Consider the following 23,927-nt stretch of genomic DNA (forward strand, 5'->3'; position numbering starts at 1 on the left):
ACATATCCAGCATATGTTTTACGCAGCGAATGCCCTTCCAGCTGCAACCCATCTCTGGGAAACATACATGCACACTCATTCACCCTCATACACTACGGACAATTTAACCTACCCAATTCACCCATAGCGCATGTCCATATACCTACTGCGCATACCTACTGCTCCACCTCATTGCCAATAAAAAACATGTAATAGAAATATGTAATTTTGATGAATAGACTTTTTTCACAAAAGTGTGATGACGTGTTTAACACTTTATAGACTTTATTTATTTATTTATTTTTTTACATTTATAAAGCTATACTTTGCATTATATCATCTTAGCATCAAATTACAAAAACAAGTGGTGTTTCTAATGCAGCATTTATGGACAGGACAGTAAATTTGATGCTGTCCACTCTTCAGGTTGCAGTTGTCAGTCTAACACAATTTTTTTTCTCTGAAAATAACACTATCATTGATTTTTTTTTTTTACTATTTGAGCAATTAGGAATGCAAAAAAAATATTTGTTATACTCTCCCATTCACTGTGCTCTTAAGTTTATGACTTAAGGCATGACCTGAAAACAATTCCCCGACTTTCACTGTCTGGATTACACATTTCAATTTCTATGATATTCCAGAAATCCCTGATTAAATAATAATAATAATAATAATAATAATAATAATAATAATATATATATATATATATATATATATATATATATATATATATATATATATATATATATATATATATATATATATATATATATATATATATATATATATATATTTATATATAAAATATATTTTAAATATATATAATATAAAATCTTCCTTGCCAGTCAGTGGTTCCCAAAGTGGGGATCAGGACCCCCTGGGGTGTCACAGGACAATAACAGGGGGTCCGTTGGTGAACTCCAAAAGTCAAATAAATGTTATTAAAATATTACAGTTAGTAGTTAATAGTTAGTAGTTAATAGTTACATAAAAAAGCAACAACATGCAAATGAAAAGCCATCAGCCTTTCATTAGACTGACAACACACCAATAGTGACAGACGCAGAAGATTGATTTTATAGAACCAGGTTATGCTTTCTGACACCTTTATGGCAATCAAATACATTAAAAATAAATAGAGGCCACTACTGAACATTGAGAATGATCTCTTAGTGGCAGTCTCCTAAAATAAACCAAGAATAGACTTGTGCTGAATACGTTGTGCCCACCAGTTCCTTTAGGTGAGGTTAATATAAAATTAAAGAATGTAATAAATGACTATAAATATTATATGATTGTTAGACTGTTGCACTTTGTGGTGTCATTATATTATTATAGCAACCTCCAAGAAATGTGGGGGTCACAAGTCACCGGCATTGTTATTTTGAGGGTCGCAGGCTGAACATTTTGGGAACCCCTGTATTAAGTAACTCTCTTCCAGCCAAGTTGGCAGAGATGAAATGCCTAAAATACTAACACCTCGTCAACATTTCTCCACATCTCACCTGGCAGAAGACGGGTTTGTAGCTCTCTGAAAAAATGTGAGCCAGCTCCTCCGAGTCCTCAAAGTCCAATGGCAGTCGATCCACGCATAGGCACTTGGAGTGGAGGTGGTCAGCAGAGGTCAGCTGGTTGACGTCAGCCCACTGCACCATTAAAACACGGTCGCCCATTGGCTTGCCCAAGAGTTCAGACCGTGCTCTGGAAGCTGAGTCCTTCTTCATGTACTCCACAAACCCGTAGCCTTTGGAGTGGCCTGTTAGGTCACTGTACACCAGGAAACAGCGTTCGATGTTGCCGTAGGATCGCACCAGTTCCTGAAACTGAGTGGCAGTGACAGTGTAGGGCAGATTGGTGACACACAGGAGAGAGTCTGTGGGCTGAAGCTGGACGTTGATGTCACGGCCTCGGACTGATGTCTGGTGCAGAGTTCGGATGGCATCCTGTGCTTGGTCACCATTTAGAAGGGTTACGAAAGCTAGTGAGACACACACACACACACACACACACACACATACACACACACACAAACACACACATAAAAAAACATTAATAAAACACTCAAAGGGCAATCAAATGGATCTTGAATGTAAAAGGCAACAAGAGTAGTATTACATTAAAGAACTTAAAAACTGTGAGGCACACAGCCTAACAAACACAAATGGATAAACTCAGCAAACATTAAAATTACATACACACCAGAGAAAGACTAATGTAGGATCATAAACACAAAATACAATTTTGTTCAAAGGTTTTTTAAGCACTGAAACAGAGAGGTCACTAAATAAGTGTTTAACATGAGTAAACACTGAAGTTCTTGGTTGCACGATACTGAAAAAAATCAATCATTTTGTTATTCTGCTATATATACAGTTGAAGTCAGAATTATTACCCCACATTATTATACACCCACCTGTTTATTTTTTCCCCAATTTCTGTTCAATGGAGAGCATATTTTTAAAATACATTTCTAAACATAATAGTAATAATAACGCATTTCTAATAACTGATTTATTTTATCTTTGCCATGATGACAGTAAATAATATTTGACTAGATATTCTTTAAGACACTTCGATACAGCTTAAAGTGAAATTTAAAGACTTAACTAGATGAATTAGGTTAACTAGGCAGGTTAGGGTAATTAGGCAAGTTATTGTATAATGATGGTTTGTTCTGTAGACTATTGAAAAAATATATAGCTTAAAGGGGCTAATATTATTGACCCTAAATTGGTGTTCAAAAAATTAAAACTGCTTTTATTCTAGCCAAAAGAAGAAATGCTTAAAAAAGATTTTTAAAAATTCTAAGGGGGGCGAATAATTCTGACTTCAACTGTATGTATATGTATGGATATAGGCCTATGCCTAATTCAGAAACAGTAATTGAATAATAAAAAATAAATAATCAAATTTGTTATACAGTTACAAACAACACAATTTTTGCATGCTTTTACAATCACAAGCCTCAAAAACACATGCAAGTGATAAGTTATAATACAAAATCAATATTGCATATGCTGATTTGATTATTGTTTATGATCACAGTGCAATATTGATGCTGAAACAATATACTGTTTTGTGCAGCCGTATTGCTTAGCAGCAAAATTGTGAATAAGAATAACCGTTAATAACTGAATATGAAAATTGTATACATGTACTGCAAGATCATTTTAAATTCAGCAGGATAAATGGATAGTTCACCCAAAACTGAAAATTTATATTTACTCATCCTTAACTTGTTCCAAACCTGTTTGACTTTCTGTGTTTAGTTGAACACAAACACACACACACACACACACACACACACACACACACACACACACGAACACACACACACACACACAATAATATCCTCTTTCGTATTCAACAGAATATAGCAACGCAGAAAGTTTAGGAACAAGTCAATTTTCATTTTTGGTGACTTTCCCTTTAAAGGAGAAGTCCACATCTAGAACAATAATTTACAAATAATTTCCTTCAAATGTTGTCCATTTCTTTCTGTCTTCAGTCTTCAGCTGAAAACTTATCAGGATTTTTACTTGTGTCCTTATTTCGAGCTTCAAAAATTTATTTTCACCATGCTACGTACAATACAACCACATCGAAAGGTCATGCATGATGTAGGCAGAACTACAGACAATGCTAGTGCTACACAAACTTCTTCAACTGTCCAAAACAGTATTTCCAAAAAAATGACAGATTACTTTCCTAGAAAAGAAACATTTCATTGACTGGGTTCATTTAAAGCCATTTAAAACAGCATAAACTGCATTTTTAAAAAGTTGAAATAGGGAGCACATTTATGGTCTAAAATGTGAAAAAAAAAATATAAGGCAGAAACACATGAACATCTTGGATGACAAAGGGGTGAAGAAATTATTTGTAAATTGGTGTTCTGGAAGTGGACTTCCCCTTAAATAAATAAATAAATAAATAAATAAATAAATAAATAAATAAAATACTTTTCTAATGTACAATACACAGATATAATGTACATGTGTTCTCCCTCTCTGTGCTAAAAACAAACATGTGTTAGTTTGCAAACATGCATATTCGATGTCATTATGGGAAGCTTTTACTTCAGGCTGTCATGAACGCGCACAGTACAATTTGTAGAATCAAGATAATAATGTTGCAAATGATGTTCAGTTTCTTGCACAGACAAAGCATTATGCTTCATAAAACCTCAATGTATTATCCGGACCCACAGGTTTTAATTCAGTTTTTCCTTTATATGCTGTTTTGACTCTTAAGGGGCGGCAGCCATTGACTTGCACTTAATGAATTGCCAAGAACCATAGTTTATGCTAGAAACATTTAATGTTCAACTGGCGCAGTGGGTAGCACGTTCATCTCACAGGATGTAGGTTGCCGGTTTAAGCCTTGGCTGGGTCATTTGGCATTTCTGTGTAGAGTTTGCATGTTCTCCCGATGTCCGCCTGGATTTCCTCCGGGTCCTCTGGTTTCCCCCAAAAGTCCAAAGACATGTGGTATAGGTGAATTGGGTAAGATAAATTGGCCCTAGTGTATGTGTGTGATTGAGTGTGTATGGATGTTTCCCAGTGATGGGTTGCGGCTGGAAGGGCATTGTGTGCGCTGTGGCGACCCCAGATTAATAAAAGGACTAAGCCGAAAAGAAAATGAATAAATGAATGAAAGAAATACAAACCTTTCCTTTAATGTCAGCATGAAGTGAAAACCCTTAGAACTTCCGCCCTGTGTTACATTTTTTTCATTTTCTGATAATCCGTTACACTGGGCTGCAATATAATGGGAGAAAAGATCTGCCATTTCTTCAGTTTCTTCCTGACTTTATTAGAAACAAGTCTTATATTCTAAAAATAACAAATGCTAAAACCTCAATTTTACAGATATTCCTTGAGGTTGGCAGATGGCTCTCTCTTCATAACCCTTATTGATTCCTGGAAATCTGCCAGTCCAGTGTGACTGTCATAAAATAACTCCTTAATTACAATTAAATTCAATTAGAACAAGTAATTACCTTCACAAGACGTCTGTCCATTTAATTATAGAACATGAAAGGATTTTACATTATTTTTGAAAACAGAGTGTAAATGCTCCTGCGCAATGTACATGATTTTATTATTTTGTTTAGGAAACACTGTTCCACATAAAATCTAGCTCTGAACATGCAATTATACATGTGAACTCTGCATTTAAGCACAAACGCTCAATTTATGACATTAATGCTGTTTATATATCAGAGAATGGCAATATTTACCAGTAAACTAAACAAGAATCAACCAGATGCTTTTAACTCCCACTGGAAATAATCAGTATTTCTTCAAAAGCAAATCTTTTAATTAATTCTAAATATTACAGTAGTTTTAGGGATTGTCACTAGCTATTTTTCCATCCAAAAATGCAAATTAACTTTATGCGCAAAACTGGAATATCGCAGAAAAGATGTGTGAATAAAGCAGAGGTTACATCCAACGAGTCAAAGTGAACAAAACTATCAGTTCCTGAATAACTGGGGTCAAATATCAAAGGTAAGAATGGAATTTACTGCAGTAGGAGAAGCTGTGTGAATCCTTTCTCGTTTAATAAATTACTTGCGCTTCAGAAAACAATGCTGACAATCAATGAAGGCGTGGTGGCTTTTGAAGGCTTGAGACATGGAGTACAGATGCTCTTGACAAATCTGGAGGTAATTAAAGAGTCTCTATTATGTATTAAAAAAGGTTTTGTGGGACTCCAACAACAGGCTGATATACATGCAAGGTTAAAAAACGCTTTCATTGTCTTATAATATGCATCGTCTTAAAATACAACTCCCATATGATTCGTTCAGTGATTCATTTGTTCCCAAACCCCACCTTAGCCAGCGCCAATCTGCGCTGACTGGTCTGATGACCCAGACTGTTGCGATTGGTCGACTGCGTTCAGCATGAGACAGAGAGAAACACCCACCATGGCTCATCAACAAAGCTGAAGTAGTCAGAGTGCAGAGTGTATGTGTGAGCCCAATGCAGAAGTGCATTAAAGCAATGCAGTTTAACACCAGCATATTTCTCTATTCTTAACCATGACACACATTCAGTATTAATTCACACAGTGGTAAACGCTGAACTATTTTGAAACCTGACCGCTGCATGCGTTTAGGTACAGCTGACTGTGGCCATAGCAATGCCAAATGGCAGAGGGTCGCAAGCTCACTAACGCATTTAAATACGTAAACAAAGCGTCACGCATCACGTTTTAAAGTGGTTTAAGACACAATATGAGAATATAAAGAGTTAGCGTCAACGCTTCCAATTCACTTTGAATGGGTGACGTCAAGCGATGCTGAACTGCATTGGGGTTCCATCAGCACCGCTTCAGAGGCGTTGCTCTCTGCAGAAGTTGGGACTAGCTAAACTTTTCAAGCACCAACGGAAGCGTCAGTCAATCAGATCGCTGAATGCAAATACACCAGCTAGACAGTGGCCTGTTGCTGACTGAATTTCATTGGCTGATGCTGATTTTTATTTTTATTTTTTTAACATAATTTGCAAGCTAGAAAAAACAAAGAGGCAACCATTTTAACTGCACTTACTTACACTTGTGAAATGGTGGAAGGAACTGATACATGAACTGTGTACTGTAATGTTCCTGTCAAGCTTTGAAAAAGTCCCATACATCAATAGTCTTTTCTAATCCTTCTTTTAACAAATGGTCGGCAAATTCCCCATTGTAAGCATGTAGATTGCTGAAGCACCCGTCAGAAAAATGAGGGGAACGCAGTACAAGGCTTGAGCTATAATGCTAAGGTATTTTTGCAAAAATTAATTTCAACCACTGATTCTTCACAGCTTTATCTTTGGGTGGGGAAAATAACACTAACTTTCCCCTCACACTTCAGAGCACAGCGTTTTCACGACATGATTCAACCGAGATCTGCTACAGTGTTTGTCCTCTTTTTCCTTCAACAGCGTTTTTTTGGCCGGGCTGGGGTTTTTTATTTTTTTTTTACGGTTCTGTGCATGCAACAAATGGGCAGGGCTTGAGTTCCATATCGATGTTACGCCGACACGCCTAAAGACTCGTTACCCCTATAATTCATTTGAACAACTCTGAGTTGACTCTTTTATAGATGAATCAATAGTTTTAAACATGGTGCACTTTTAGATTTAAGCCTTAGCTGCATATTTCACTTCACTTAGAGCTGTGTTACACACTGCATGGAAGGTCATTTTAAAAAGCCCATAATAGGGGCTGTTTAATAATATGATAAAACTAATACTGAAATGGTTAATGCGTTTTAGAATGACCAAAACAAAATTTCTGATGTTTTACAATGCGGTCAGCCTGCTGGTTTGTCCATTAACACACATTTTTATCATCACATGATCTCTTAAAACAAAATCAAATGACTTTAACGCGCATACTGGAATTTGTTCGGTAAAAGTGTTTTTATCGTAGTTTATGCACATCTTTTCTTATAGAATAAAAAGTTTATCCTAACATTTGCCATTACATTTTTTATGGACATTTTCAAAATGTATGCTTCTCTTGGCGTTTCCATCAACAGATTTTTTATGACCATATCCAAAATGTTCATAAAAGTAGGTGGATGGAAAGGTAGCTACTGTGTTTTAAAACAGTAACTAGTAACTAAAAACAGTAAATAGTGTCACAGACCCTTGATCCATTGAAGATCATCCATTTCTAATGGATTCTCCTCCCCCTTCATTGCTCCCTTCCGCTTTTTAACTGGAGTAAATGAAGCATAGCTGGGCATTTTCTTATCCGACAAAGAAAAAAAATTGCATGAACAAAGAACATCTAAGACAATAATCTTAGAAATCACAGCCACTTTACTTGTGACAGCGCTGAGACGGCCATTTTTTAAAACACAGGAACCTGATTATAGCCTTCTTCTCAATCTGTGACAGTTATTAGCTTTTTTTTTTCTTCGCTAAGTCAAGTTAGGGGGGTTTTCTGGCGGAGGGGCTTTATTGTAACAGTATAAAGCCTATAATTCCTCTGCCATGAGACATCTAAAATTACTCATTAATCACTGCACTGTACATTAATAAGCACTACATAGGGACTGACATGAAAATGACTAGCATGATGTGGCTAGCTTGTCAATCGAAGATGACATTACTGTCTAACGCCCATTTTAGTTGTGGTCAGTTTAAGTCCAAACAGAAGCGTTCATAATTGTTTTTTTGGAAACGTCACAAAGACAAAGGCACAGCAATTACAGCAATTATAAAGTTAAAATCACAGCGTAGAGCCTCCTCATCCCATGAGCATTGTCTGTGCACCGTTTCCCCCGCTCTTATTACACTCATTAGACTTTTCGTTAGCTCTGAGATGATAATATGCTGGGGAGGAGTAACACTCACTCAGCGACTGTTGTGTGTATGACATGAGTTTTACTCGCACTGTGAGAGCTCATTGAGATTCATTAAGCCAGGGTGTGAAAGATCACAGCGTTTAAAACAAGCACGCAGGCTTGAATCTGTTGGCACACAAGGTCAGATGATTGATGAAGATGCTTCTGTCCAGGCTAATGACTATCACAAAGTGTCATTTCGACTAAATGGCTGAATTTCAATTTGCATATTTCCGATACACACTACATGTAATTCACTGGCATTGAAAAAGTAGTATCAAATCCTGCCATGCCATATAATTACATCTTGATACCACAGACTGCTTTTCTTTTATACCGTATATATGTAGTAAAAGTGTGAGCATATATTTAACACAAATCAGAGGTCACTTTTGGCAGGCGAAAGTGTAAATACTGGCACACAAGCAAAAGTAGAGAATAGAATGATTTGATTGTTATTTTAGACAATTTTCAGTTAGACTCCAAAAATAACACTTATATGTGCAAAAATATTTAATATTGGCTATCCAGAGAAAAGCCTTTTGAAAGAATGTTAAGCTGGCTCTTGCTGAAAATCTTAAATCAAAAATATACTAACAATCTAACTCAGTAGATATTTTGCCACTAAATATGATTTTTTTTTGATGCTTCTAAAGACCAGAACTCCATGAAAGAGCACATATATACATGCTGTTAAAAAGTTGAGGTCAGTACTACTATCAAAGACTATGGAATACACAAGACATGTCACACTTATCTTTTTGAATGGGGAAAAGTGTAACGTTCAATATGGTGAATAAAGCCCCGCCTACAAGTACAGGAGCCATTCATTGATCGCTATATTGTGAATAAAGCCCAACCTTCTAGTACAAGAGCCAATCATCAATCGCTATAGACTGAGAATACTCCGGGAGAGGAGCTTGGACCAGATGTGAGTTTCTGCAGATTTTGTGTGATTTGGAGGTTTAGAAATAAAACTAGTAAGACAGTTTTTGTTTAATTTTATTGGCAATTCCTAATATGAAATTCTATATTAAGCTTGGCAAGCAGTTTTGGAGAATTTGATGTTTCCCCATTCAGACAGAATGCCTGAGCATATTGCCTGAGAGGTGTTTCAAACATGGTCGCCGAGTGAAATGACTTGACTTAAAGGGACTTTGCTACTATTTACACTACAATAAATTACTACTATTCCTACTAGAACTATTTACACTACAAAAAAGGCGGTGCATGAGGACAGCCAAGAGAATCATCAGCGACTCCAGCCACCAAAGCCACAGACGTTTTTCTCTGCTACCCTCAGGCAGACGGTTCTGCAGCATCAGGTCACACAACAGCTGACTGAAGGAAAGCTTCTTCCCACTGGCAATCAGGCTGATGAACACCTAACACACCTCACACAAACTCTTTCCATAACCCTCACTGCATACCATTAAGATAATAATAATAATACTAATACTACTACTACTACTACTACTACTACTACTACTACTACTAATACTACTACTACTTCTACTAATAATAATAATAATAATAATAATAATAATAACAATTTCTTACGTTTATATAACGTGTTTCTGGATACTCAAAGCGCTTTACACATTTTTGGGGGGAATCACCTCATCCACCACCAGTGTGCAGCATCCACCTGGATGTTAAGTACTAATGGTACTGTAATGGAATGTAATGTAAAATGATTCAACTCAAACTAAAGAGATAGTTCATTTACTGATAATTCTGTCATAATTTACTTACCCTCCACATAATCCAAACCTGTTTATATTTTGAAGAAAAATTGAAACCTTTAACCATTGACATCCATGATATTTGTTTTTCCTATTATGGAAGTCAATGGTTATCTGTTTTTAACATAATAATAACACTCAAAAAAGGTTTGGAACCACTTGACGGTAAGTACATTTTCTTTTTTGTGTGAACTAAATCTCTTTAATATTTCACGCCCATGTATGTACTTATGAGAAGTAGCCGTATAATAAATTGGATTAGGTCAATTCAACCAGTGGGTGGCTATTGCCAAATAAACCCCTTCAGCCCCCTTAAATCCCCTACACTTTGCATGAGGGTCCTGATCAACCATCTGGTCATAAATAATCCATTACTTCAAATCTGGTGTATTTCTCATTCATAAAAGCTGTATGTTCAAATCTTGATTACAAATCACAAAATACAATGCAACCAAATATTGCCCACTGAGCAAACAGTGAAATACCTCGCCTTGCACTATCCCAATCTAAACAGTGTCACCGTAAATGAGGATTCAGTTACTGTGACACACACACACACATGCGAACACTGCTGCTCGTTTACAACTAGGTCTGTGGCAAAGAGCAGACAACGCATGCAGCTCTGCCCTGGTACTGTGCTCGTTATGGCTTGTTAGGCTCCGTTCAGACTGGGTGTCGTTACCAGATGGCTGCAATATCCTAACAGACCAAGGCCATCAGTGCCGGGCCAAGTTTGGGTCCTTCAGGCTGTGCCTTGACAGAGTGTCCTCCCCCCACTATAGCTGCCTTCAGCAGCAGAGCACAAACAAGCCTTCCCCGCTGCTTTACAGCATGTCAATTATCAAGCAGTCAGGCAGACACACACACACTATCACAAACATGCAGACAGGCGCTCTGTGATCCGACTACTGCTTTATGGTGTGTTAACTGGCAGGTCAGAACTGTGCAGACACACACACATGCATAGCTTTTCCTGCCTGAACTATTGAATCTGGGGTCACGTGACCTTACGTTAAAAATAATGCTACAACACACACACACGGCACATATTTTGGCATCCACCTGCTATTTCTCAGCATGTCAATTACCACTGAAAAAACACCCAACAAAGCTGGCAGCTGCTATTTTGAAGATCTGGAGTACTGTTTGTATTCTGATGAAGGTACAAAAGAACATGCAGACACACTCGTCTTTCATCTGACAGACTTTGAAAGTTAATCCAATTCTTAATTTCAGGAACTTTTAAATGGTTCCTGAGTCTCTGTAGATGGAAAAGTGCAACTAACTACTAAACTACTCAGGTTCAACAGGTTAAGTAATGTGGGATCATATAGGTTAGAAATGATGTATGATGGTGTCAGCATAACATGACACATGGATGATTCCCAGTGTGGGGTTGTGGCTGGAAGGGCATCCGCTACGTAAAACGTGCTGGATAAGTTGGTGGTTAAATCCGCTCTGGCAAACCCAGATTAAAAAAGTGACTAAGCCGACAAAAAAAATGAATGAATGAATGCAGTAGCTTTTCGGTCGACTTTCTTTAACACCCAGGGCCCATACTCCTGGCGCAATAAGTTCCAAGACGTGTTTGGTGTAATTTGTTGCTATTTTCAGACCAGAACAACCCTAATTTTCACATTTTGAACCATGTTATTTAAATAACAAATCCATTTGCGCAACTTTGTGGACTCATGGGTGTTCCAGTCTAAAAAGGAGTGTTTTAAGGCGCATTGTTGGCGTGTTGCTATTTTGAAGAACCGAAATAGAGCTCACCATTGACCATCTAAAAGCAGGTCCAAAGTCCGGTGCAGAGCACGTTAGTTATGCGCCTATGTGGGTTCAAACGCTTACATATTGCTTAATACACATAGGAGCAATACACAGATATCTTGTGTATAAAATAAATAATTGGATTTAAATAGGACATGTGTTTGGATAAAATCCAAATATAAGTTAAATATTATTCTTAATTTATTAGTTTGCTGGAAATTAGAACTGAATTTAAAAATAGTTTTGAAACTAAACTGAGCTTAACAAATTAAATAAATATGTAGGCTAATTGATGTCTTCAGTGAAGTGCGTACAACACCATTTCCTTATTCACGAAAGTAAAGGAGTAAAGTAAAAGGTAAAGAGAAAGTAAAGAGGCCAAATGAAGGAGGCACCTTCTTTATCCTCATGCTGCAGATGCTCTGTTTGTTTTCTCATTAGTGAAGCGTTTTTATCTTACTAAGTCCGCCATGTAAATAGCAAATGTGCAATGGCGTGATGCAACTGACTCTTAAAGGGAATGGGAGATGAGACTCTAATTGGTTTATTTTCAAAACACACCCAGAACTCATTAAGATAATAAGCACAACCCTGTTAGACCATGTGCCAGGGCGCAGAGCATATTTTTCCATCCTTAAATAGCAAAAGTGGATTCTGACACGTCCGTAATGTTTTTGCGCCATGCACTTTAGATTTTGCGCCTACAGTATACTGTTAAAATAGACCCTCAGTGTTTGAAGTGATTATTTTGAAGCTCTTAAAATTTATATTACCCAGACATTAGTCATTACCAATTTACAGTATGAGCATGAAAACAAAATAAAACAGAGCTTAAAAATAACCTAAAAAATTTTAATAGGCATAAAAACCCCTCAAAACTCAAAAAAAAAAAAAAAAAAAAATTAAATGACAAACAAAAAAAAAACCCTGATATTCCAACACAATCACATAGAAATCTCATTCGTAGCTTTTTGATTTAGTGGCTAATTCGTATGAATTAGTACATCTCATCCGTACAATTATGATTTGCTTATCGCCGATGATGGTTGGGAGCAGGGTTGGGTGCCACCCCTCCTTTGAAAAATACATTTTCATATGACTGAACTTGTAAAAATGTTCAAACAATGAACAAATGACAAAACATGAAATAGTTACCTTTCCTTGTGAGATCAGGCTGGATATTCCGTGACTTTCAATGTCTAAAAAGAACTTTTAAAATCCCATGATATTCCAGAAATTCCATGACGAGTGGGAACCCTTAAGTAAAATGTTTTCCATTTTCAGCACAACCATTTTTTTCTTACTAGGATTTATATTCTTACATTCGTAGTGTCAAAGCAAAAGAAACACTGGTACTAAAGTAAGTTATGTCGACTGTCATTAGAAAGTAATGTAAATGTTTAATAAGTGTACTGAACAAAGGGATTAAAAACAAAACAGCAGTTTTAACACACAAATAATCTATTAAGTTGTTTAATCACGCTGCCTTTGCTTTTGCATTATGGCAATTTAAGTAATGAATTATAATGTTGTGTATATGCATTTAATTTTATTATATTTTTATTTTATGTCAAGCCTCCCTTTGATTGGAGCTGAGATTTAGCAAGTCTGCTAAAACACTTGTAAAAACATTTGGTTTGTCCAGTGTAATTGGGATGTCCATGTCAAATAAACAATATAAATAAATAAATAAATAAATAAATAAATAAATAAATAAATAAATAAATAAATAATGTAGTGAACTTAATAATTTGACAAACATCCTGATGTTCCAGTCAGTGCAGGACTATTTAGGAGTGTTGGACTCTATTATCCTATTACCATATCTGAACTTCAGCTCCGGAGGTCTCAGCAAATGTACATCACAACATTAACGCCTCATGAATTCAAGACATGTCTGATGAATAATCATTAGAAGAAGTAGATGATTAACCTAAACCTCCATGGCAAGCATAAATCGAACAGGATCTTTCTCGCTGGTAGGTTATGTGGTACATTATGACATGATGTTATATCAGTGTATTTCCTCATCAGTATTAACAGGGGAATAATAGCCAATTACACAGGTTTCTGTTGAGCTCCTGAACAAATTGGCTGATGAGAGATTTAGATTAGTCATTGTTGGAGTTTTTGTTGAGTGTACTGGTAGGAATTCTGCATGCTCAAATATTCTCCTCTTTAAAAAAAACTAAATAATGCATGCCAGAGAATGATTTTACATCATTCCGTCTTTATTTCAGAAGTTTTAGTGAAAGGGAATAAGTCTTGAAATGAAATGCTTTTTTGTAACATGATGCTGATGACTAGAATGCTAAAGTATTACTGATCTAAGCAAATCAGTTCCAGAAGCTTGAATTTCTGATGACTCGTTTTCATAATTCAAGCTTCTTCCTTTTAGAATTCTTTCTTTTCAACTCTGTTGTGTTTTGAACTTTAACATTTGTAGAGACATTTTACATGAATAAACACCTATATTACTAACATATTTAAAGGTACATTTAAGAGGGAAGGCATATTTAAGTACAATTTAATAAATATAAATAAATAATAGAAGAAAAAATAATATTAATAAGCAAATAAAAAAAATCTAAATAAAAATAAAATAAATAAAAATAATAATAAATGTTGTAATTCCAAAAAATATATATATATATGTAAATTACAAAAAATAAATAAATAAAACAAATAATAAAATAAATAAAAAGCAATAAATCCACATATACAAATACATATAAACAAAAAAGGCCTAAAAACCATCTTAAAACTTCATTTGTGAGTTTGAATCATTTTAATGACTCACTAAGCAAATTTCTTCAAAGACTAAAGGAACGATTAGCAAATTAAAATCAGTTAAATTTCTATTAAGGACATTTTAAAAGTAGTCTTAACATCTTGACGTTATAAAATCCTCACTTTAACTACACTTTAAAATTAAAATGTTCAATGAGTGTACTAATTAAGTGTTCTGTTGTGTCAAAACAAGTCCACTGTGAATCTGAGAGTGTTTTGGTATCGGTATAGTGCATATTACAGAGTTTGAAAATATAATGTTTGAGCACTAAAAGGTTAATGCAGAAAAAAGTACTATTCCTTCGCTTAACAAAGTGCTGAAAAATAATCTGCAGGTTGCTTTGCAAGCATAATTATACAACTCTTTGTGCTCATGTTTTATGATTCAGTTTTTACATGACTTGTACCAGCTGTATTGTATACTGAGCAGGATTACATGTGAAGAAAAAGTCGACATAATGTATTAGTCTGCAAGTCCTAGACTATGGTAAACTGCAAAGGAAACCTTTAAAAAGAAGGACCACAAATATGTTGGTGTTTTAAGGGCTGCAGTGTTCATTTTAGCTAAATAACTGCTCTGAAATTTGATACAGTTACATTTCTGAAGCTTTGCAATGATCTGTTGCCATCATGACCCTAAAAAACTACGACGGTTAAAAATCAAACAAACATCTAGACACACTTGTATTTTATCTCAATTTTTAAATATCACAACTGATTTTAATGATGAGTCTCTGCAAAACTGGGCAAAATAAATATTCTGACAACAGGTTCAACAGGTTTAGTAATGTGTAACCATACAGGTTAGAAATGATAATTGATGATGCCAGCATAATGTTTTCTTTTTCATCTCAATCATTTTTTGTTTTTAAACATTTCTATTCTTAGTCCAAAGTGTCACAGCAAAGGAAAACCTGTTCCTAAAAATAAGTGAGAAGGGAACAAAAAAACATGTCTTTTCAGCTAAATAACTGAAGTGAAGCTCGATACGGCAACATTTTATCCTACAAATCTGCTCACACATACACAAAATATATATATATATATATATTTTTTGTTGTTGCTTGTTGAAACTACTTATTTAAAATGAGCTTAACACAAATCTTGATTTTTTGGGGGGGGAGAGTAATTCAATTGTTTTGTTTAATCCATTTGAATTTATAAAAACAATTACATTAACTTAATTGATTTATGTAGGCATAACATGAAGCAATTTTGTGGACGTCACCCATGTACCTGGAAAGATGCAGTGGCAAAGTGACAAGCGTCAATGCGACAAAGCATCAAGCGACAAAGCGTCAAGTGACAAATCAACAAAGCGTCAAGTGACAAAGCGACCATTGGCAACCAGGTGGCCGTGTCGAGCAATGTGACATAGTTGAGAATTCTTTAACTTTATGCAAATGAAGAGCGACTTTCATGGGTGACAGCCAATAGGAGCACCAGTAGAGCTCATGTGATACTCTCTCAGCTCACTCAGAGGCTGGTTGTATTCTCCGTGCTGTAGACCTACACACACCTGCGTTTGCAGCACATCGCATTCGCCACCCAGAGCGACAGGCAGCTACGAAGTCAATGCTAGTGTGAATGAGGCATTAGAGATGGTAGTACCCTTTTCTTGCTTTACAAGGGTTGAAAACAGGTAAAAAATCTGCCTGGGAAGAAGAACTTGATGTTCCAGATGTCCCGTTAACGCAAGACATTGTCTCATTCAGTTTAAAGTGCTTCAAAGGTTTCGTTATTTCAAGTTTAAATAGAATCAAATATTTCCAGAAGTGTTGCCATTGTGTGACAAATGTCCATTTTTAGATTCCTCATTCCTCATTCCTATGTTATGTGTCCCAAAATATTTCAAGCTTTTTCAGATACATCAGACATTCTACCTGAACCAGATTCCATATTAATTTTATGGAGTTTCAGAAAAAAATTTGAGAGTTAGATACAACAACAGTTTGTTTCATATGTGTTGATTTCTGCCAAAAAAACATATCCTTTTGTTTTGAAAGAAAAAAAGAAATTCCAACTCTTAAATTATAGCTGACAGAGTTAACGGATACATTACATCTGGAAAAAATCAAGTATACTCTAATAGGCAAGATTTTGTTATTTGAAAAAAGTTGGTTTCTTTTTATTTCCTTTCCACAACCTTATGATTAATGTGTTTACTATGCCTTTAGCACCTACTTTTACCATTGAATAGCACAGTTAGTGGTTGGTTGGGGGAAAGCATGTTTGTTTTTGTTTAATTATTTTTATGCCTGTTGATTGTTTTTTTATTTCATTTTTTTGAATGTCTATTTGTTAAAATTCAAGTTTTGTTTGTATTTAATAAAGTGTATTTACAAGTAAATGTCTGCTAAAATGTCTAATAATAAAATAATTAAATTCCCATGCAATTGTGTTGAACCTAGCATTTTTACAGTGTGCAAAAAATAATATGACAAAAAGTTATGCCAACAAATGTTTTTGTTACTTGAAATTATTTGAATAAGTTAATCATGTTTTATATATATACTACTAATATTACTTTTAGGGGTTTTCACCTTTATTGACAGGACAGTGGAGATTGACAGACAGGAAAGTGTGGGAAGCAGATATAGGCCCCGTTTACACTAGTGCGTTTTAGTTTTAAAACGGTGTTGTAGAATGAAAACGATCCGCGTCCACACTCGCGTTTCACCCAGCGTTTCTGAACTGCTCTCCGTCCACACCAAAACGCTGAAAACGCACATCACGTGACCACACACACACTCTCAGGCAAGCGCTGTAGCCATACCCAGATGAGAGCTGTGCTAGTCGGACTTCTCATCAAGCATCTCCCGCTGGATCTAACCTCACTATATTTATTAAACGGAATATTTCTTTCATCTTGTTGTCTTTATTTAACGACATATTCATTGGACATTGGAATCTATTACTTGTTCTCAGGTAACGTGTTTTGGCTAAGCGCAAAGATAAGTTAATGATTAATGTAAGCACGTACATTCAGTATATTGACTGATCGCTTGCCTTTATTTCCTATTATGTATAAACTTATTGTATGTTATACTTTTATAATGGCCATTATCGATTAAAACTGATATTCAGCAAAGAGAGGGTGTGTTTCGTATTTTCACTGAAATTGAAAGGAGGCAGTTGTTATCGGCTCCGTTTTGTTATAAATATCCACACAGTGAAGATGACGCTCATATATGCAGCACGACACCTCAACATTTCTGCTGTCTGTTTAGTTGTTAATATTAAAATGAAAATAGGCAGTTCCATCATGTTTACATTTTATTGTTGAGAAAGTAAAACAACGTAGCCAGGGTGATGTGAATGAAGTTATAAAGTACACTGTTCCCTTTGAAGATTTACCCGTGTCCTCGGTATAGTCTGTTTTCCATATCAAACTGAGAAGAAGAGACTGCAGCCATGATCAAACTTGCGAAGTTTTAACTTACACGGAGAAGATGCAGGACTGAACAGTGTGTGGGCTACTTAATATTGAGGAAAAGCCCCAATCAGAGAGGCGAACGTCTGCAGCCCCGCCTCCGTTTTCAGATGTCTCCGTTTTCCATCATCCACACTGAGACGGAGCAGCAGCGTTTCAGAATGAAAACGGCCTCTCCAGCGTTTTCGAAACGCTCCGTTTTCGGCGCTCGAGAACTCCGGCGTAGTGTGGACGGATGGCGTAACCGTAGCAAAACTTATGCGTTTTCAAACTAAAACGCATTAGTGTAAACGGGGCCATAGGGGAAGGATCGGCAAGGGGCCACTAGTTAACCACAAGTTAATCATGTTTCAACTACACTTTTTTATAGTATTACAAAGTTTAACTTAAAATTTTGGCGAGTTTGACACAGAAGTTGATTTGTTTCAGCTAAAAAAAAAAACAGAAAACAATAGTTTTTTTTCAGTGTACAGTACAACAATTTCAAAACAGATCTGAACAGAGGCTTATAAATGACATGAAAGCGCTATTTTCATTTCCAACCGTGCGGCAACGATCTCAGATAATGGAGCGGTTAAATGCTAGCATCATCCAGCCTCAATATTCAAATGTGTTCTGCTCTTCAACAGCCACGACTTTGGCCTTTGTCCTCCTGTGTGTTCATGTTGGAGTGTGTGAGTGTGTGTGTGTGTGTGTGTGTGCTCCTTCTCCAAAGCCGCCTACATTTGCCACTGCATCAATTAATGATGATCTCCTTCTGCTTTCCCAGCATCAGTCATCTGGCTGAAGTGGTTGTCGGGCCGAGCAGTAACTCCCACACGCTCCGGTAAAAAGCCCCTCTAAAGCTTCAAGTGGACAACGAGACCCCCGCACTGCTATTGGATCCATTTGCGGCCCCCATCTTCATCATCTATGAGACTGAGATACATGCTGGGTGATTGTTCTGATGGGAGTGCTCATGCTGTTTGAATCAGGTATAGCTTATTATCGCCAAGATCCATGCATTACCTACATAAACAGTCAGACTATTATGAAACCTGTGAAGATCATCATGTCATGTACTTTTCTCTCTTAAAAAAAATGACACCAAAAAAAAATAGGAATAATAGTACTTTCAGCTGAAATAAAGCACAAATTCAACTCATTGGCCATGTCTTATCCTAATCAGTTAATGCATTAAAATGAACTAAAGTGAGGTATGTCATTCATACATTAATTAATTTTATTTTCGACTTTATTAATTATCATTTTTGCCCCTTTATTAATCTGGGGTTACTTCAGCAGAATGAACTGCCAACTTTTCCAGCATATGTTTTACACAGCGGATGCCCTTCCAGCCACAACAGAACACTGGGAAACACCCATATACACTCATTCACACACACTACTGCTGATTTGAGCCCAAGCTGGGTCAGTTGGCATTTCTGTGTGGAGTTTCTCCCCGTGTTCACATGGGTTTCCGCTGGGTGCTCAGGTTTCCCCAACAAAATATAGATGAATTGAATAAACTAAATTGGCCTTAGTGGATTTGAATGCAAGAGTGTATGGGCAATTCTCAGTGCTGGGTTGCGGCTGGAAGGGCATTCACTGCGTAAATCATATGCTGCATAAGTTGGTGGTTCATTCCGCTCTGGCAACCCCAGATTAATGAAGGGACTAAGCTGAAAAAAAAAATGAAAGAATAATTGTTTAAAAAAAATCTTTGAGTAAAATGGGAAATAAAAAAGCATAAAAAAGTAAGATGTCTGCTCTAATTACACTGACATTAAATAAAACCCACTAAATTGTCATAACATATAAAAAAATAAGGTTTAAAAATGTTCTATTATTTCTAAAGTACTTGTTTGTAACCCAGACACGTCTTCTAACACCACGAGTACATATACCAGTGTCAACAGGCCGAAACTCAATGTTCCTCTCCCAATTTGTGATTCTCGAAGGACAACGACAACATGACATGAGGCGAGAGAGTAGGCAGCCATTTCCGGTGTGTTTCTCTCACAAATCACGCGTGTCAGATAGCAATGGTTTTAACGGCTACAATTTGTCCCTGAACATGCTGATGAACTGTCCGATGGGAGCGAAGGCAAGCTCACACGGCAATTAATTTCAGGGCTGTAAATCAGTCATTTAGAAACTGGGCACAGCAAACAACGGCGCGCATAACAAGAATCGAGGCGTGAAATGACAGCATGTGGGCTTCTAATGGTGTTCTTCTCCTCCCTTTGGGACTTGAATTCGGCTGTTATCTGTGCTGTCTCTCTGCGTGATAAGTCACTGTTGAGAGAGATCAGTGAAGTGCTGTCAAAGGCATGAGAACAATCCTGAGACGCCGAACTGATGGCTGAGCGTTTCTGTTCTATTGTCTGAGTAAACGTCTGCATTTGAAGGACTTGTATGCTGGGAGACATTGTATTCCAAATATGTTAGTGCATCTAGGACTCACAAAGCAAAAGAAGCATCATCTGAAGTGAAAAAAACAACTGTTCTGAGAAGGATAAAGGTGTAGTCACCCACTGGGTCTTGTAAGAGGCTTGTGGGATGAACATTTGGCTAGTCCTGTCTGGTAGAAAGCATCAAGCTGTTGTTCTTAGAGTCACTATAATATAATATACTACAATTTATTATATAGGGATGCACTGTATGTTTGGCCACTGAAATGTTTTGGCCGAAAATGGCCCAAAATTGCATTTTTCGTTTTTTGGCTGAAAGATTTTTATCCCCGACACAACACAGCAGAAACAGTATGGTGTGATGCTGCAAACAGAAACCACAGGTGTTGTCGGAAGCAGCATGCACGGTTTTTCTATTCTATCCATTCAAATCCTTTGCACTTCACCGCAATCGATGCAGAGAACCCGCAAGTAGACGGTAGAGCTCAGAAAAAGACTTGTCTCTTTCTACTAGGTGTCTGATATGTGCAGTGAAATCCTGCAAGAAAGTTCCTCAAATAATAATAGGTGGGCTTTTTTGTTCTGACTTAGGCTACTTGATATTTGTGACAATCAGATTGTAGCCATATTACTGCTACATATATTTTTAAAATTTGACAAAAATGTTAATTTATGCACTGGCCCTATTTAAATACATTCTCTCTAATCTTTCTCAAATGACAGTCATACGACAAGCTACACCCCTCAACAGCTAGATGTTATCTGTCTGAAGTCCCCACCTCCAAAAATGATATCCCATTGTTGCAATGTTCCTAAATAAATATTTTCAGAATGTGTAATTGATTTATTTCTTGAAACTTTAATAATAATTTAAGCAATTGCAGTGCCTTGATTTTAATAAGGTTACTACACAGTCATATCTATAAATGCAATGGTACTAATAATATGCATAATTTATTCGGTTTTTGGCCTTGGTTTTCTTTTTTTGGTTTTCAATTTCAGCCAAGAATTTTAATTTCGGTCCATCCCTAATAATATAATATAATATAATATAATATAATATAATATAATATAATATAATATAATATAATATAATATAATATAATATAATATAATTCAGCTTATTTCCTTCTTTATCAGGGGTTGCTACAGTGGAACGAATCGCCAATTTCTCTGGCACATACTTTACTGGCAGATGTCCTTCCTGCAAAACTCATGCACTAACTCAGGCAACCCCCGATGCTGGGAAACACCCATACACACTCCCATTTAGTCAATTTACTTTATTCAATTCACCTATATGTCTCTTTGACTGTAGAAGAAATCAGAGTACCCGGAGGAAGCCCATGCGAACACTATGAGAACATAATGTATTATTCTGCAAGTTATTGACGTAAACTGTAAAGGAAACCTGTAAAAAGAAGAGTGCAAAAGGACCACAAATATGTTGGTGTTTTAAGGGCAACAGTGTTAATTTCAGCTAAATAACTGCAGAGAAATTTGATAGTTACTGTACATTTCTGAAGGTTTGCAATGATCTGTTGCCATTATAATGAACCTTAAAAAACTACTCACACATACAACAGTTAAAAAAACATAATTCATGGTTTAATCATGCTAGCTAGCAATTGTGCCACCTGTTATTATAATAAAATGTAATATAATGTAATTAAATACAATATAATATGCATCAGGCTGAAATTGTGACAGATGGCTTCATTTTATAGGCCCTGGCTCATTGGAAATTTGTTCATCAGTCTATGTTTCTGAAATGTAAAATCTGTTGCTTTGGGTAGGTTTCATTGTACATTTCAAATGACAAATGCACTAGAGGGAACTGTTTCAATTTTTGCACATCTGAAATACATTACTTATTGTGCAATATGTTTCAGATAGATGTCCTCCTTGTACATGTCTGCGAGAAGACAGGGCTTGTCATACAGATCACACAGACCAGCAAACCACTGACCTAAACTTTTCCTTAAACTCAATGGCTGTGTCTGAAATTGCATACTCCCATACTATATAACACGTTATAAACAATATGTAAGGCAAGAAATATGTCAGAATTCATAGCATTCGAAACACAGTATGCAAGAAGAACCCATATGACCTACTACTTCCAACAAGATTATGAAGTGAGTATGCAATAGAAGCTACGTTATGTTATCCCATGATGCTGTGCGAGAGTTTCATAAATGGGAGCGAAGCGACACAACTGACATTTTGTGGGTCACGTGATCAAGACAAATGGCAGATGTAATATATTTGGGTTCCATTCATACTAACATTCATACTATACAGAACATACTTTTCTAATGGACGTGTAGTAAATTCAAATTTAAATATCTACTCAAGTAGTAGGCGTTTTTAGAGATAGCAAACAAATATTGCAAGGTTAACCAAACTAGGTCCTAGAGGGTCAGTATCCTGGAGAGTTTATCTCCAACCCCAATTAGACACACCTGAACCAGAGAATCAAGCTCTTAGGTATACTAAAATCTTCCTGGAAGGTGTTACAACCATATGGACTGGTCAGTAAAAATTGGTTAGGTTTAGGGAAGGAGGAGTGTCATGTCTCTTCTGTTTCTCTGGTCTGCCCACAAAACATCTGACTGGCCACTTCACACTGATTGCTTGCTTGCTCTTTATTGATCTACAGTATTTTAAAAGCTTTGACATAACTTCCTTGGTGGCCATCTTGTTTAGCTCAATCTTGCTTTTTTACAAAAAGTCTTTGTAGGTTGGATAGGGCTGAGTTTTTGTATGTGTTAAAGTTGTGACTACTGAGATTTGTGAGTATTGTTTGCTTTGTGCTTGCTTTGTTTGCGGTACTTCTGTTCTGTTGGCTTCTTTGACCTTTTTGCCTGTTGACATTGATTTTTGGAATGTTGCTTGTTCAGTAAAGAGTTTGTAAACATGTTTATAATATTGCGATAGTAAGGAGTAAGATGAGTATGATTTTGATCTTGATCTTTGATCTTTTGCAACCCAGGCTCATTCTGAAAACGTAGTCCAATGGACGTTTCTGGAGATTGCGAAATACTTCCCAGGAGGTATGTATTTTTGCAGTTTTTGTTTTTGCAAATCCACGAGAGGCCGCCGTGCTTTTTCGTATCTCAAATGTCTCTCGCGAGTAACGCTCATGCCCACGCTGTTCTCACTTAAACCCACCAGAGGCCGCTGTTGAACGACCGTCTGTCTGACTGACTGAATGACTGACTGGGCGAATGGGCAATCGACTGACCCACCCTCCTCCTTCCCTAAACCCAACCAATTTTACTGACCCGTCCACCCACTTACTTCCCCTAACCCAACCAACAATTTACAAAAGCCGTTCAGAAAAAGAAAAGCCCCTGTCTGATTTTTAATACATTTTCGGATTTTACCACGTTTTCACCCTGTTATAAACTTGTTTGCTTTATTCTTTGAATTCTGCTTTTGTCTTACCTGATTTCTGGAACTGC

The 23,927-nt window shown here is 36.5% G+C and overlaps 1 protein-coding gene across 2 annotated transcripts in view; it reads right to left on the bottom strand.

Moving 5' to 3' along the window:
- raver2 (ribonucleoprotein, PTB-binding 2) overlaps nt 1–23,927 on the bottom strand; it is a 145,759-nt gene that overhangs the window by 86,314 nt on the left and 35,518 nt on the right. For both annotated transcript variants that reach the window (XR_012408018.1, XM_001338047.9), the window contains exon 3: nt 1,488–1,960. Coding sequence is in view for 1 of the 2 variants with exons in the window: in XM_001338047.9 (XP_001338083.5) it covers nt 1,488–1,960 (473 nt within the window). In the remaining variant the exon portion in view is untranslated. The remainder of the gene's footprint in view (nt 1–1,487; nt 1,961–23,927) is intronic.

Source organism: Danio rerio, chromosome 6 (genome assembly GCF_049306965.1).
Source record: "Danio rerio strain Tuebingen ecotype United States chromosome 6, GRCz12tu, whole genome shotgun sequence".
Lineage (NCBI taxonomy): Eukaryota > Metazoa > Chordata > Actinopteri > Cypriniformes > Danionidae > Danio > Danio rerio.